The sequence below is a fragment of the Oenanthe melanoleuca genome, chromosome 22 (genome assembly GCF_029582105.1).
Source record: "Oenanthe melanoleuca isolate GR-GAL-2019-014 chromosome 22, OMel1.0, whole genome shotgun sequence".
Classification (NCBI taxonomy): Eukaryota; Metazoa; Chordata; class Aves; order Passeriformes; family Muscicapidae; genus Oenanthe; species Oenanthe melanoleuca.
The window spans coordinates 457,115-474,296 of NC_079355.1; the positions used below are offsets into that span (position 1 = coordinate 457,115).

Genomic DNA, 17,182 nt, shown 5'->3' on the forward strand with positions numbered 1-17,182 from the left:
CCCAGCGTGCCGCGCGCGGCGCCGCCATCCCGCCGAGCCCCCGCTCCCCCTCCCGCCGCACCGTGGGGCGGGGGGCGCTCCGAGGGCTGCGGGACGGGACATTCTGGGACGCGACATCCCGGGACGGGGTGGAGCGGGACGGGACAGCCCAGCCCGCGACACCCCGGGCGGCGGGGCCGGGCCCTGCAGCTGGCGGAGGCGCGGGGGCGGCGCTCGCGACGGCAGCCGGGACTTCCTGTGACGGCCCATTTCCTGGTCGGATGGGGCCGGCGGGGGGCGGCGGCGGGGTCGCTCCGTGTCCCTGTCCCTGACGGGCTCGGTGGCCGCCGGTGACGCCGCCAGGCAGCGATGCGGGCCCCGGGCCCTGCCGGCAGCCGGCCCCCGCCGTGACCCGGTGGGGCTGCGCACGCCGGCCCCGCGGGGCGCATGGAGGCACCCGCTGCCCTCTGCGAGGTACCGGGCAGGGTCTCTGCGGTCGGGGCTCACGGAGGGGCCCGCAGGGGAAGCGCCGCAACCCTGTTATCCCCTGTGGTTTTGCAGGTGTGAGTCCCCGGGGGACAGCGCGGCTCGGCCCCGCCAGGCGAGCGGCCCCGGGCCCCCTCAGCGGCCGCGGCAGGAGCCAGGAGGGGCTCGGGACCTGACCCGGCATCGCCCGCATCGCCGGCAGCTGCCGCCTCCTGAGACATGAAGAAGTTCTTCGACTCGCGCCGGGAGCAGGGCGGCTCCGGGCCCGGGTCGGGCACCAGCGGCGGCGGCGGCGGCAGCAGCGGCCCGGGCAGCGGCTACATCGGCCGGGTCTTCAGCATCGGCCGGCACCAGGTCACTGTGGACGAGGTGCTGGCGGAAGGTGAGGTCCCGGTGCCTCTCTGAGCGCTGGGTGTATGCTGCTGTTCTCTCCCCCGTTCCCTCCCCGAGCTGAAAGGGAGGCCTTGAGCTGGCCCGGGCTCCTAGCCTCCTCCTTGACCCCTGGATTCCTGAATATTTCATTGTCCTTGACAGAATTGCAGTCCAGTGGTGTCTGTAAGCTGACGTGTCTGGTCTTACCATCTGTAAATGCAGTGTGGGTTTGCTGGATTTGACTTTTTTTTTTTTTTTTTTTTTTTAATGCTTTAGAAAATGGGGGGTGGTTCAGAAGTTAATTATTTCCCACTTCTCCTAGACTGGGAGTTAAAAAAAACCAAAAGAAACACCCAAACCAAAATTGTCAAATATTTTAGTGCAGAATGAGGTGCTGTAAATATAGAAAGCAGTATCCTTTACTCTGAAACTTTCTTCAGCTGTTACCTCCTTTCCTACCTCAAGCAGAGAGGATTAAAAAACTGGAGTAAATTCCTTGTAGCTATGTTATGCATATAGGTAGGCTGAGCAGGACAGGATGTGACCTGGCCTGAAGGATTTCTCTGTCATTGGGTATTTCTGCAAGGGGGAGTGGTGATCCCAATTGCCTTTTTTTTTTTTTTTTTTTTTTTTTTTTTTCCCCTAAATAAAACAGGTAGAGATCTAAAAATGAATCCTAGGGGTTATAGAGCCCATCATGTGTGCAGGCCTTGTGGTGCATCAAGCTGCTGGTGGCATTTGTTTAATTGTAACCAGCTCTGCTGCTTGAACTATCGTTTTACGTTTCATTTGTTGGGGCTGTAAGGAACCTCCTGAATGGCTCTGGCTGGTAACCTTAGCCTCGACCTTCAGAGAGATGTTGGCCTCCTTAGACCTGCTCCTGGTCCCTCCTGCGCAGCATCCTGGGCAAATTTAGTCAAAACAGTGTTTTGTTTTGATGGCGAAGGAGAGGGGAGCTGCTGGGAGAAAGCTGAGTGGGAGGACCTGTGTTGGCTTTTACAGAAAGAGCCCTAAAATGGAAAAGGGACTCTGTGTACACTGCCTGTGTTCAGATTTGTAAGAATTCACCACAGTGTACAAGAAAATAGGGCTGTGACTGCTTTTTAGCCTTGTTTTCTGATGTGTTCTGCTGAGAGGAGCACTGAAACCAGGCTCTTAACTAGCAACTAGAGTGACTTTTTTTTCCCCTGAAATTTGCAAGAGAGGTTTGCCTGGACTGATAATTCCGAGGCCCCTTCGGCCCTGGAAGTTTAGGACCTACGTGAGCTAAACTTGAGAAGCTGTCAGAGTCTCTTTTTAATGCAGGATGGCCTCATCCTGGTAACATGGGAAGGCAGAGGCTTTTTTTGCTGATGAGTAATGTGCTGGCAGGTTCTGCCCCGTGCTGACAGCCCCGGGAAGCGACGCCGTGTGTCACCAAGCCGTGTGTCACCGGGCTCTCCTCAGCAGGGCTGAGCTGCAGCAGAGGTGGAGGTGGGAGCACAGATTGCCTGGCAGGGAAGAGCCTCCCCTCCCTGCCTCTCTGTCCTGGGGGAGCTGCTGCTTCTGGGGGCTTTTCCCTGCAGCTCCTGGTTCTTGGCCTGTGGGATGGAGCGTGGTCTGCAGCTCTGGGCTCCTCACAGGCGGGCTGAGCACCCCTGTGAAACAGGTGCTGAGTTCTGCTCCTGTGAGGCAGAGGGAGTTCCTCTGGTGAAAGGTGCTGCCCAGGTATCTCCCTCACAGCGAGCCTCTGCTTTGGGCAGTCTGGAATCCCTCTGCCTGCAGAGAGAAGCCTCTGAGTGGACAAGAGCAAGGTGGCATGAGGTTTGCAGCTTGTCACCTTTTGTTGGGAAGAGTGAAGGTGCTTTTTCCTCTGTAGGAAAGTTGGGCCAGCTGGGGAGCAGTGTGGGTCAGAAGTGCTGCAGCTCTGCATTCCCGTGGCTGAGTGTGCTGGTAAACAGCCTTTTCTCCCTGACTCAGCTGGAGACCTGGGGAGCTCGTGGGCAGCGTGGTCCCTGCACTCCTGACGTCTGAAACCTTGGCTGGAAAACCTCTCTGTATCTGCAGTGGTGTTTCAGCAGTGCTGAAAAGGCATCTCGTGGCTATTTCTGCTAAAAGAAAAGGTCCCCTGGGACTTTGTAGGAGGAGTATCGTGTGTGGGAAGGAAGGACCTCCTATCCCTGTTTTCTTTGGGAGGGAATGGGGAGGTCTGTGTTTAGGTGCAGCATGTGAAACATGAAAAAAAAAAGAGATGTAAAAGTGGCTTGAAAGAGAGAATTGATGAAGTGATGAAAGAGCAGAGGAGACTTGGGTCGAACCAGAACTTTTGGAATTGAAGTGTTGGGATTTGCCTCTGTCTGCCAGAGCTGTGCCTGCTCACCCTGAATTCTGCTGAGCAACCCTGCTGATAAGGAGTGTGTCCTGGCTGCAGTGCTGCCTGTGCCAGGTGGCAGATGGCTCCACGCGCCTCTGGGCTCTTGTGCAGATCCCCCAAAATACCTGCTGTGGTTAGGTGCACCCCCCACCCCTGAAAAATAGTTCTGTCTGGATACTTGCCTTCCTGGGCAGGGAGGAGCATCCCTTCCTTTGGGAAGGAAGTCAGTGGGATAATACAGGAATTTGAGGGGTTGGTTGTGATGTTACGATACTGGTGAATCAGTGGTTTGTTTTTTTTTTTTTTACTAACAGGATGTTGCAGTAGGTGATTCCTAGCTGGGTCTTTTTAGCTGTCCTCCTCTAATCCATATAATAGCACAAATAATCTCTTGAAAACTTCCCCTCAAAGTTTGCACAAGGATTATCTATGGTGGGATGGCAGTGCTGCTGACCCTGGGGGTCTGCAGGGCCAGGTTTAAAGTCACACAGTGCCCCAGTATGGGCTCAGGGGTGTTGTGGCTGGTTTTGGGGTGGGTTGTATTTCACAGAGCTGAAGTGAATGCCCAGGAGCTCTTGCAGTGTGGGGCTGAGTCAAGCTACTGTCTTGCTGTTTTCTTTCTGAAAAGAAGCTGAAACAGTGCTGGACCAAATCAGATACTGCTCTTTGTTTCTGCCTGTGTGTAGGGGAAAAACCAAAATGAAAAAAGCCCACCCCAGAACTCTAGGGAGCTTGGTGTCCCTCTGATGGGGATCAAAGCAGCAGAAACATTGAGAAGGATGTTGCCATAAATGAGGAATTTGCTAGGGAGTTTGAGAGGTGTGTGTGTGTGGCAAGTATGGGTACCTCCTCCGAGCTAAAACAGTTGGGGATTGCCCAGTATCCCATTTTTGGAGCCTCTGTGTTTTGTGTGACTCTGTACTCATGATGTTGTGAGAGAGTGCTGAGCTGACCCGAGGTGTGTAAACATGGATGGGGCACGTGTTTGAGCAGGGTTTTATTTGTCTTCCTCTGCTTCTGGTAAAAGGCACAGGCTGCATTTCTGCAGGTTTGATGAACAGTTACTTTTTAAATTAGTTGTACTTTTTTGAAGGTCTTTTCTTAAAGTGTGTAAGTAAGGGATTCAGGTTTAATAATTGTTGGATATCTCACTGAAGTTTTTCAGGTACCTGCTGTGTGTTGATTTGAAAGCATTTAGTGGTTGGTATTACAAACTGGTGCAAAGTCACAAAATCACCTTACGTTTGCTAGCTGTATTTTTTTCCTGTGATTTGAAAAGTGGGACATTATGGAATTCATTCTGACATCCCTTAGTAGACCTGCAGGCCAGTGCATGTAGGAAGCAGCTGGGAGAGGCTGTAAATGCCCAGCCCATGCCTGGTGGGTGGGGGCTCCCTGAGCTGCCCAGTGGTGTGGCTGGCCTGAGTGTGGGGGGTTTCTGCTGACCCCTGCCCTGCTCACCCTTGGCACCTCCTTTCCCTGCAGCACCATAACCTGAAGTCACTGAAAATACACATAAGCTTCTTCTGAAATAATTTCACTTGGAAGCAAACCCCATCTGAGGTACATTTTGCAGATTTATATGAGTCTCAACCCGATTCCAGTGTGGTTGGGTTCAAGGCATTGCTTTGAAGTGTATTTTGTGAGTTACTGCTTTCTACTTCAGCCAGAGGCCAGCTACTAATCAGCTGACCAGTGACATTTGGATTAGGAATTAAACTGTTTCTCCTCTTGGAATGGGACATGTGATTTTTCTTTTTTCTTTTTTTTTTTTTTTTTTTTTTCCTGTTGCTTTTTCTGTGTTTCTTGTGAGGCAGAACATGTACTCTGCACTCTGCTCTGCCAGGTAGGATGTTTGATTCTGTGTTCTAGCAGTCTGTTTTTCTCAGAGTAGAAACCAGGGGAACTTACGAAGAATCCCAAGGGAGTTCCTTGGTAAAAGTTGAGGTATCCCAAGTGTTTTGGTGCTTTTAGCAGCACAGCTTTTGCTGGGACAGTGTGTGCTGTGTCCTGAGATGTAATCAGGGAGGAAAAAAGCAGGTGTTAGTGGATTTAAGTGTGTGAGGAGTTGTGTAGGCCAGAGACTGGCCTGGCTGGTAGGCTTTGTGCAGCTTGTCTCAGAGGGGGTCTGGGTTGTGCCCGGGGGGGCTGGTTCTTTATGGAACAGCTGTGTTTAAACACTTCAAAGTGTAAGAGCTGGTTTAAAGGTAGTGTTAGCCCAGTGCAGTCATCATCTCAGGAAGGAACCTTCTGTGTTAAACCAAAATAGTTTCTGTTTCAAGAAGTCCTGGTATGAATTTGTCAGTTAGTATAAGAAAGCTTAGTTTTGGGATTCTGGCTGGGGTTTATATGTGGTTTAACTCTCCAGGTGGGGTCTTGCAGAAGTGTTCTAGTAGTTTTAAAGGAGCAGGCTGCTAACCTCTGGTTGCACATGCACTGCCATAATGTTTTTATTGTGTTGTGGGCCTACTCCCCTTTGTGCAGAAGCTTGTCAGCAGCTTAAGGAGAGCAGGTGGGAAGTTATAAATGTGCTGAAGACAAGCTGGAATTCACTCTGGATTTAGCACTTCTTGCCTTCCAAGAAGGAACACCTGCATTAATCATGGCTAATAAGGGGTCAGGATTGGCTAGGTGCTGCACACTTGTGTTGGGACTGGGAGCTGCTTCCCCTGAAGGTGACTTTTTTAGGTGTAAATGTTCTGGGCAGGCTGAGGCTGTGCCTGTTGGGAAGGCAGCGTGCCAGCTGCAGGGCTGGTGCTGCTTCTCTGGAAAGTCACAACCAATTTGCCTTCACTTGTGCTAAGTGTTTACTTGTGTTCTACATGTGGAAGGAGACAGGAAGTCTCTGAGGAGAACTTGCCATAAGCCAAGTTGGTCTATGGAGGAGTTATCTTCTGATAACAAGAGGTAACTAAATAAGTTTCCCAGGAAGGGGTGCTGGCTTCCTTGGATGAGGAAGCACAGGATGTCCTTGTGGTGGTATCATGCTGGAAGCAAACCTCCTTGGATCAGATACTGGCTGCTCTACTTCTTGAGAGCAGGAACAATGCTGACAGTGATTTACAAGCACAAGGAAAAGATTTGGAAAGGCTTAAGTGAGGCACTGCAGGTAATTCTCATTTGTGGCTTTTTGTCATTATGGAAACTCTGTCCTTTTGTAGGAGGTCCAGGAATTGCCACTAAATGAAATGAAAGTTATTCAGCAGAGTGAGACAGAGGGGAGCTGCTGCAGCTCCTCTGATGTGAGGAGCTCTCACCACCCCGAGTATCTGAGCCCTGGCATGTCTGTGAATGTGTCCATCCACCCCTTTTAGGAGCTCAGATAGGGAGGTGAAGCAATGCAGAGCATGTGTGGCCAAGTCAGGAATTGATCTCTGGCCTTCCAGATTGGGTGCTTTAATTGCAGTCTGTGTTTCCTGTCAAGTGCTGCCTCTCTGTGATTTCTTGGCTCACGTGTGATTTGGGTGTAAATTCACGCTTGCTCTGTGGCAGAAGCCCTGCTGACACCAGCACCCTGGGCCATGTGCTGCAGGATTGGATTAAAGACATTTTTGGAACGAGATGCTCATAGCATCTGGTTTGCTTCATGATTTTGCAGAAACAAATTGCGTACCAGTGACGGGTGATCTCATAGATTAAAAATAAAAAAAGCCATCAGCAGCTGAGTTCCCTGAGCAGGGATTTGTGTGTGCATCCTTCTACAGCTGAGCTGGAAGCTGGCTGGTGCTGTGCTGAGGGCAGGTAGAGCTGATCTTCATTCACTGTTAGTCACACATCACTTTCCCTCCTATTAGGTGATCATAGGCCTGTGTTAGGGGGCCCCAAAATGTGCCTGTATGAACTTAAGAAGCAATCTGACAAGCTGTTCTGGAGAGTGTGACAGCAAAATGCAAGATCTTCTGAGGCTCTCTAATTGCACAGCTGTTGTTCAGATATCATCTTAGCTTGTCTCTCTTTCTGCAAGCAAAGTGATGCTTGCAGGGCTGATGTGTGCTTTTGCTACACAAATGGCAGCAGTAGAATAAACTCAGGCTTGTCTCAAAGATGTGCAGAATGCTCCATGAGGACATGATGTGCCTGGTTCCTGTGGCTGTCACTGAACATCAGTCTCTCTTCAAGGCAGCAGAGCAAGCAGGAGGATCCCTTGGTTTGGTGTGTTATACATGTTTTGTGACTTCACTGCTATCCCAGGTTGTATAGGAGTGCTATTCATATGTTTATGAAAGTGGTGCAAAATTTGGACTTTCAAAGTGGTTTGAAATACTTAAAAGGAACACAAAAAACCAGTGCTGATGTGAGAAGTGCAGAAATTGAGACCTATCTCTTCATGTGCCTTCTCTGCATGACCTACCTGCTAATTCACTGTTACTTCAGTTACCTGTTGTGACCCTCTGAAGGATTAATGGCTTCTGACTTGGGAAGTGCTTCAGCCATAAAGAGCTCTCTGGCACTGAGCTGCTGCTTGGGAGGAGGGAGCTGGATTGATGGGAAATCCTCACTTATGGCTGCTGTGTGATCACATGAAGGTTATTTGTGGCTGCTGCTGGCCCAGGGCTCTGCTCTAATGACTCTTCATGACCTTTGGCAAGAGGTGTTTAATACCAGGGGTATGCAGATGGCTGCTGGCATGAACAATACCCTGAGATTGTTGAAGAAAACATTTTCTGGAGTTGGAAGGATCTGTGAAAGCACCTGTGTGTGTGCAGGGACTCAAGTGCTGCCACACTTGCCTTTTTACCCAACTGATGAGATCCTGCTGGTGCTTATGTTTCTGGCTTTTACTGGCTATGTTTGTAAGGAAATAAAGAAATGCATCACAGAGCCTGATGTGTGGGGTGGCAAAGGATGGTGGAGGCATAGTGTGGCAGAGAGAAGGGGAGGGAGCAGCACAGGCAGGTCACACTGTCCTGTGATTCTTGGGCACATATTTCTGGGAAGAGTAAATCTGCTGAATATCAGAGCCTTTCTTTCAGCCTTTACCTGTTGCTTCTGAGTCAGCAGATGTACTTGGATATGTGAATGTGAGTTTACCCTTCTGTTTCTGTGCTCCATTGCCAGTTGTAGTGTGAACTGCTGAGCTGTCTCTGCTCTCTGGAGAGCACAGAGGCTCTGTGTGTGAGGTGTCACACAACCTGTGGGTCTGTACAGAGCAGACAAACAGATGGTGGCAGGGAAGCTTATCAAATTATTTTACAAATGAGAAGCTGAATCCCATGAAGATGAAGCCATTTGATAAGGGCTGTGTAGGAGAGCAGGGACAGTCATGTATTAAATGCAAATATAACTTCTTGCCTGGTGTTTTAATCACAGGGTCATTAATATTCATGTCACCATAGTACCCAGGAACTTTCATCATGGACCAGGGCCCTGTGTCACATAATGCAAATGCAGAACAAAGCCTGTCCCTGCCCATCCCTGTGCCTGCTGGTTCCCAGCACCCTGCTTGGTACCAGAATACACCTGTGTGCTCTGTTCAGAGAGAGGCTGTGAGGTACAAGCAGCTGTGATGGTACAGCTGATCATGGGCTGAGAGTTGACACACAGGATCTTCTGGAGATCTGATATTATTCTGAGACCATGGGAAGCACACAAACTCAGCCTTGCTCGCCCAGCTTTCAGCAAAATGTGACAGGATTAAATGTATTGGATTTCTTAAAAAATTAAAATGACACTGTTTTTGAAGGGGGACAGATGGTTGTTTTCTACCTTTTGCTTTTGTTTTAAACTTAACTAAACTTACACTGTACCTTTGAAAGCTTTTCTGCAGCTGATGCATTCAGTGATGTATTTATTATTTAAGTTGGGATATAAATAAATAAAGCAGTCATTTAAGTTTATTTGAACTGATGAGTTGAATCCCCAATGGTTACATGCTTGGTGAGTAATAGTCACAAGATTGCATGTTCTGGACCCCTGTTTCCTGTTCCTAGGCATCTGACAAATGAACAAATGGTTCATACCTCTCCCTCTTCACCTGTGTATGTGTGGAAAAAGCCCTGCTTTATGCAGAACTGATATTTTTCCCCATTAAGTGCTGAATGAGGGATTCTTTGTGCTCCTGGCTGTACATGGGGGCTTAAATTCCCTGACACTGGTGGCATAGTGGATACCTCTCTCCATGCTTGGCATGTACTCAGGAGTTGAAAAGTTCATTGCTGTCTTCATGAGTGGATTAGCATATGCCCTCCAGAGGAATGGGATGTGTCTTTGAGTTTTCCTGTTACTCAGGGAGGTGGCACTTCAGTGGCCCAAGGGTTCCTGTAATCTGTAGTTATCTGGCATTCCTGGAAAGGTTGAACTCTGGACTCCTGGGTTTAAGGAGAGGAAGCTGGTTAGAGAGAAGCCTCCATAGACTGCTGAGCTCAGGCTCTTCCTGGAATGTGGAGTTCTGCTTGTGGTTCTCCTTCTGCTGTGCTCAGGAGGCATGTCTGGGTGCTGCCCTAGGAATCAAAATTCCTAAATGCCTGACTTGTCTGTTACCATGAACTGTCCTGGATCCTTGCATAATTGCTTCCCAAATGGAGTGTGCTGTTACCATGACATTTCTCCATGGCCTCTCTGCCTGGCCCTTGCAAGCCAGGCCAGTTCAGGACCAGTTCCAGCCCTGGCCTTCATCTTGCTTTCTCCCTCCTCAACACCTCCAGCTACAACCTACCTCTGCTCGACTAGTTTTGCTTTTTTCTCTCCTCTCCTGATTTGTGGCTTCCTTGCCTTTCCAGGGAAGCTTTTCAGCTGCCTGCAGTTGCTGCAGCTTCTTGCTGGCTTTGCAGTTCCAGTTGTGTTCACTCAGAGCCCGTCATGCTCCGCAGCATGTTGATGCCAGTGCTAATTTCACTTGGAGATGAACAAGGCTCAGATGCTATTAGCAGCTGCTGGGAATAATAGCAGCTAAAATGTGCTTTTTAAAGGGCTGACTGATAACTAAACAAATGATTCTTTTAAATTTTTTTTAAGCTGTGAGTTATTCATGACCCATTAATTTTTATTTTTTTTCAGGCTTACAGTGGAAGTTCAAGGACTAAAATTGTTACAATAGAGAGGGACTGAGTCTGCCTTGCCAAGTAATCTGTTTGGAGGCAGCGTGTCTTGCTGCATAGTAATAAAACACTGTTCTATCAGCTTTGGTTTTCCAAGTCTGCCTGTCAGGGAGTAATGGAGTGGATGCACAGGGCTGTGCAGCAGAGCACATGCCCAGCAGATCTGCCCACGTGAACACCTAAACGTGCTTCCTGCTGTGGCAGCCAGTACACTTCCATCACCTCCAGTGAGCTGCTGCTTGTTAGGAAATTGCTGTCACAAATACTGGGGTACTTTAGTACCCCTGAATTGGGGTGTCTGGGCTGTGCTCTGCCACTGCTCTCAGAGTGCCAACCTTCTGCTGCCCTTGGCCTGGAGCTTCTGACAAGAGTGTGGATTTAATGCACAGCCTGGATATTGCCCACTGATTATTTTAGGCTTCTAAAATGCTGTTGCATGGCAGAGAGTAATTTCCTTCCTCTCCTTTCTCTGCTGTGTTGTGATTTACAGCTTCCTCTTTTGTCCTTCTCCATGGACCTGGCCTGGGAGTTGCAGGAGGGTTGTGTGGGGAGTGAGGTGTCTCCTAGAGGTCTGTAATGAGATCGAGTCCTGAAACATTCAAAGAAATGAAGCTGAATGGTTTTAAATCAGCTCTATCAAAATAAACCCCCAGAGAAGTGACAAGAGGCAGTTATGCTTTTTCCATGTCGTCCATGCAGTGAAGATGCCTCTAAATATATAATTATTTTGTGTCTGTTTGCCACTGTGAGCATTGTAGCTGATAGACTGAATGTTCACTCCCAAAACTGCCACTATCCCTAGACAAGCAGTCTTGCTCACCTAAAATCAGGAGAGGTGAAGGCTGTGCTGGTGTTGTGTGTTGGATGAGGTTCCTGGCTGTATTAAAAATTTTGCACACTTCAGACACCCCTGGCTGGGGCTGCCACACCAACATTAATGATGGTGATGTCCTACCTATTTAAAAGGAGAGGGTGGAGCTTGTAAATCTAAATCTGTCTTCTCGTGGCCTAGATATTGCAGCAGTGACACTAAGTAAGGGCCCTATAATTATGTTGGTAATATTGGATAATCACATTAGGATTCTCAGCTATGGTAAATCTGTGTAGGGCTGACTGTGGCCTTGCTTTCCCCTGGCTGAGAGTCTGACCCATGAACTCTGTGTAAGCTTAAGCCTTTGTTTTACCTGGGGAGAAGTCCTTTGCTCAGATGTGCTGGATGTTCTATTAAAGTTTTCCTGGTGGTGTTTAAAGCCTAAAGCTTAAGCAGTGCTGCAGCTGGAGCTGCTTTCTGGAGTTGGGAGTGAGAAGGGTTTGTGATAAGCAGGGCTTTGCCTGGGCTGTTCTGCTCTCTTGGAAGCAGACCTTTGCCCTGGTGATGGGTGTTGTCTGATGGACTCTGGAGACATGTTTGAAGCTGGTTGTTTGGCTTTTTCCCTTTCTCTCCCCACCTCCCACTGAATCCCAGTTGCACTGTGTGTGGGCACGGGGCTGACGCAGATGCCGGGCTCGCCGTGCCTGGAGAGCTGGCTCAGCGTGAGGCTGCCTGAGCCATGCAGCCTCCTGGCCTTGCTGCTTGCATGTGGAAGCTGTTCCTTATGTGCAGATCAAATCATCCCAGCTCGAGTGTGAGCTGTGTGGAGAATTTCTAGCTGCTTAAATGGTGGTTATAGGAAGGACACTGCCTAGCTTTGGGAGCTGTGGAGCTGTAGGGGTATCTCTCTGCTGTGGACTGTGGAGCAGTGAGTTGTTACCTGCCCTGCTCAGAGCTGCTGCTGCTGTAAATATGAGCTGGGTGAGCACAGAATCCACCTCAGTTTCCCAATGCTGTTTTCCTGTGGCAGTAGGATGAAGCTTGGGATGCCCCAGCATTTGCTAGGAGGAAACAAGCTGTGTGCAAGCTCTGCAGGGAGGGAAGGGCAGCTGGTGGTTTTCCCAGCAAAGCTTGAGTATTCTTCAAGAGTTTGTCCTATGCCAGGAGGATTCTGTCCTTGGCTGGCTTGACACACCACCTGTATGTGTGTCCCTTCTGTAATTTCTTCAACTAAAGTATCACTGCATTTCCTGTGTGTTTAGCTCTGAGCTCTCCTGACTTTTTACAGTTGTGTTACAATGTTCACCATTAAATTCCTAATCTTGTCGCAAAAATACCTTCTTAGCTAATTTTCCATCTGGGGAGATGCAGGATTCAGCTGATTCTCCTGATATTGTGCACGTTTCAGGTTTCCTGTCATGAAATACTAGACATCCTCTGCCTACCTTCCCTGCAGTTCTGGAGCTGTGATTGCCTCCTACAGCCACTTAAAATGGTCAGAACAAGGTTGAAATTTGAGTTACTGTGACCATGGCTCCTTACACAGGCAAAGCTCTTTCAGCTGGATTTAGTGGTGTGCCCTTTCTTTTTTTGCCTTCAAGGTAAAACTTGAATGTTCAGACTATTTAATTGGCGGTTGATGTTTCAAGATCTGATTTGGTAAGTTTCCCAGAGCAGTTCTATCTCCACTCCAGGATAAAACCTTTTAAAATGCTGTTTAGGGGCAGTGGAAACAGCCCAAAGGAACAGCTGAAGGCTCAGAATGTGCACTGATTTTTGTTTGGTTTTAGTGTGTTAAGTTCCCTGTCCAGGTGAGTATGGCAAGGTCAGGCCTTGAGAGCTGGATCTCTCCTCTTGGAAGTGAGCATGGGGAGCTTCCCAGGGACTGTGATGGAAGGAAGTGTGGTGCAGTGTTTTCTGCAGCCTCATTTACTTTGTGGCTTTCAGGCCTGCATGCACTGTAAGGACTCATGTGTTGGTGGTTCAGAGCCCTGAGCTGGAGGAGGGCAGCAGTGCCCAGAGCCCTCCTGCCTGCCCTGCAGAGACCAGTGCTTTGTGTTCCTGGTATGCAGAGCTCCTTGAAATAGTTTGCTCCAAATACTGCTCTGGGAGATGCTGGGACAGGCTTTAGATTGAAGCAGTCCCTTAAACTTGGCACTGTTATGCATTAGGTAAGTCAAGGGACTTAAAAAAATACAACAAAATCCAACTAAGTAAAGCTTGTTATTTCCTTTGAGGTAGAAGATCCTGGCTGAGAGAGGCCCTGTTTAATTTAATGTTATTATCTGCTCTTCTCAGCTGGGCATGAGGGTTTGTTTTGTTCTTGTTCAGAACTGGACTCTGGTTTATAGCACACATGTACACAAACACATGCACTGTTTACAGGCATTTGGGTGTAGTCAGACCAGGAGATCCACATCCAGGCCCTCCTGGAGCAGAGCCTGCTGCTGCTGTTGTGTGTGCAGTGTGTCCTGAGTGTCACCTCTGTCCCCACTGCCACCTTCAGACAGTTGTGCAGATGCCACTTATATCTGTGGGTCTGTGTGTGAACCTGTGGCTGAACACACCCTGTCAGTGCTTTGTGCTTCAGTGTGCTGACTGTTTAATCAGTTTAGCCCAGGTACAGAAAATCCTGGTTTTTTAGCCTGGGTTATGGGGAGCAAACACTGATTTTCTCCACGTACTCCTGACAGGTGATGCAAGCCTGTGCCTTGAGACAGACTGTGTTTTCTGTGCCTGCAGCTTGAGGGTGAATAATCTTCACTTATGTGGATATAAAATGGCATGTAAATACCCTACTGTAACCAGAGGATTATGAAACTGGGGGGGAGAGTGAGTCACAGGCGCTAATTAAATCCCAAACCCCAAGTGTCGTGTCTCTCCAACATGTAGTACTGAAACAACAAAATGCAAACACAAAGGAGAACATTAGTACAACCACCACTACTTTGAATCCTTCTAGTCTTCTTGTGCTGGATCATCTGGAAAAGAGTCTGGATAGCATCCTTCCAGTTACCCAGGAGGCTGTGGAGAAAAGATGGGTTGTAGCTACACTGGTGTGTAAGGGAAGAACTTGGGCTAGAAATCCAGTGTAGATTTTGATGAGACTTCTGGTGGTGGCAGGATAATAACACCCAGGAATAAATTGCTGCAGAGCATGTGGGGAGTAGAGTGGTGAAAGAACAGGTTAGAAGATGTGCTGGAAGGGACTGTGGGCAGTGTGAGTCCTGCCAGAGAGAGGCTGAGTCAGGTGAAATCCTGCTGGGAAGCCTGTAAAAACATTCCTTCCAGTTGGTAACATCTTCTGCCACAGCCAGAGTGTCAGGAGAGGGTGAAACTTCAGTCCCATCCTGCTGGGGTGACTTGCTGTCTCTTACTAGGAGATGCTGTGGTTTGAGGGGCCTGCTCTGGGCTGGGACCACCTATCTTTTTTCACACCATGGCTTGAAGAACAGAGAAATTACTTGCAAATTGCTTGTGTTTCTGTCTGTCCAAAGGAAGGGTGAGCAGAGATGATGTTCCAGGTTGAACTCAGTAAATCATGGATTGTACCAGTGTTGTCTTTACTTCCTTTGGTATTTTCATGATCTTGGCTATTGCAGCCCTAATGCAAAGTCTGCCTTGTTACTGTGCCTTCTGAATTCTGCCTCAAATGATTTTAAAAACAAAATGAGGGAACTTGTGTTTTTCTGTAAAGATGTTAATGCTGACACACTGTGACTTTAAAGGTGTTGTAGATGCTTCATAAAGCAGAAAAAGCAATGTGCAGTGATCCTATTCATGCCAACCCCTTGTTATGTATTACAGTAGAACACTTCACAATGCTGCCTCTGGTTTGTGGGCACATTTGGTAATAACAACGAATAATACTGGAACAGAAAGCTTAATTTGGAGTGAAATATCCTGTCCTGGAAACAAAGAGTCTGAAGTGATGCAGAAGTGGCATAAAAATGGGGAAAATGGGATTTGAAATGGTGTATTTCCAGCAGGTATGTGCAGCAATACCCTCCTGCTGGGCAGTGGAAGAGTGGAATAAAGGCAGCAGAAAGAATACATTGGTGCAGATTAATAGCCACAAAAATAGCACTGTAATCCTAATGCAAATCATGGGGAGCTATTATTGAAGTAAAAAGCCCATATTAAAATATGCCAGCAAATATTTACTTGTGTGGAGGGTCACAGCAGGTCGTGCCACGAGGCAGGATCAGTAGGACTGTTTTCCTTGGCTCTCCTCCCTGTCACTGCTGGGTTTGTGGGACAGTGGGGCTTTGTCCAGGAGCTGCTGGGGAGTCCCCTGAGGCTCATCCCCGTGGCACTTGCAGCAGTCACAGGAGGCTGGTTTGGAGTCTCTGCAGCTCAGCAGCCCTGCCTGTCCTACAGATGAGTAACTTGTCCATCTTCATCCTGGGTGTGCAGGGTGGGGAGCCAGGGTTAGGGTGTCCCTTCAGCTTTGCTGAAAGCTGACGTGGAGGGCTGGAGGGGAGCAGCACTGGCACATGGTGAGCTTTTCCCTGGTATGCTTGCAGAACGCTGCTGAGCTTGGCTGTTGTCTGAAATAATTACAGATTGTTGTATTGTTTAACTTGGGTGAAACTGTTTTCCTTGGCCTTTTTTCTTTGTGGTGACTCCACTTCATAAGTGACTCCACAGTTGAGGTTTGCTGTAGTCATCTCTGTCTCTGGAAAAAATGCCCAAAAACATTGGTGTGTTTTAGGATCAAGAATCACATCATGGAATAGCTTGGGTTGAAAGGAGTGGCTATTGTATATACACAGTTGGGGAAAAACTTCTCTTTTTCTCTCTTTTTTGGAAAGAATGTATATTGCTCCAGTTAGAGGAGCCAGAGGTGCAGGATGGCTTCCTCAGGACAACAGCAGAGAGAGAATGGCTCTGGTGTTGCCAGGTGATGATGTCCAGTGATGGGTAATGTGCAGTGTCTGTGTGACAGCTGCCTGTGGCTGTGACTGGGGTAAAAACACATTCCTGTGCTTTAGTAAAACTTTGGGAATGGTGAGCTGGAAACACCCCATGCAAGAGAGTCATTGTGGTTTTCCTGTAGCTGGATCACAGCATCCTCACTGTGGGGAAAAAACCAAAACCTGAGTGAGCCTGTGCTTGTACTTAGGAAGGTAAGTGCCAAGGGAGTTCTTCTGGCTGGTGAGATAGGGCAAAATATGACCTAACTCTTGATGGATAAGGATCAGTAAGTATTGGAATTGTGCAAATGGAGTGGCTTTGTGCCTGGTTCAGCAGAGCACTTAATTTTAAGTGCCTGCTGGTACAGCTGGAGCTTAAAATGCCTTGCTGGCTGTCCCTAAGGCTGAATGTTCCCAGGGCAGTTCTGGGGACAGCACTTGGCTTCCCCTCAGCTGCAGTGCTGAAGCACAGTGGGCTGTCTGCACACAGAGCATTGAGGGGGATGAGATGGAGCTAAAATACAGTAGGATGATAACAATCCAGTGGAAAACCATGTTCTTGTTTGTCCATCTTGGAAAAGAGTTTTTAGTGGCATCCACAGTGTTTATCAGGAGCTATGGTAATTCCAGGTATTGTTAATTTGTTTGTGGGAGGATGATGGAGAAAATCCAAAACGAAAGTGTGATTTTTTTTAATTTATTTTTGAGAGTGGAAGTTGGTGACTTGGCAGTTTCAAGCCCAGTGATTTGAGTGCCTTAACTGAAAAGAGGAGCGATTCCTCCTCCAACCCAGCATAGCCTCAGAAAAAAATGAGGGATGTGATTGGAGGAAAACCTTGACAGTTTGCACAGGGGGGACACACATCCATGGAGATGGTTTTGTAGCTGCTGTTGCAGAGCTCAGGTGTGCATCTGGTAGGTCATGGAGCTGTGTCTCCTCTGCTCCTGGACAAGCAGCACTCGTGCCTCTGGGAGGAACACTGAGCAGGATTTTAGGAGGAGGTTCTGTCTAATTGTGTTTGGATGAGACAGTTCCTGTTTTGTCAGTGTAGCTGCTGTCTCTGGCAGAGGCTGTTGGATCAGCCTGGCTGGGCAGCACAGAAATGCAGTGTTTTGGTTTTGGGAGCACTGGGGGCCTTTGGTCCTGCAGAGTCCATGAAATCCAACCTGCTGCTTTCCTGTGGGTGTACAGGGCAGAGTCCAGCCCTGCCCCTGGACTATAATTAGC

At 48.5% G+C, this 17,182-nt stretch overlaps 1 protein-coding gene across 7 annotated transcripts in view; it reads left to right on the plus strand.

The window, feature by feature from the left end:
* The first annotated feature begins 67 nt into the window (after positions 1-67).
* Positions 68-17,182, plus strand: part of AAK1 (AP2 associated kinase 1) — a 69,090-nt gene continuing 51,975 nt past the window's right edge. For 3 of the 7 annotated variants that reach the window (XM_056508530.1, XM_056508529.1, XM_056508533.1), the window contains exons 1-2: positions 78-453; positions 541-847. In XM_056508530.1, the coding sequence (XP_056364505.1) occupies positions 685-847 (163 nt within the window). In that variant the 5' untranslated portion in view covers positions 78-453; positions 541-684. Of the gene's footprint in view, positions 454-540; positions 848-17,182 lie in introns of all 7 variants that reach the window. The other 4 variants (XM_056508532.1, XM_056508528.1, XM_056508535.1 and 1 more) reach the window with 4 other exon arrangements.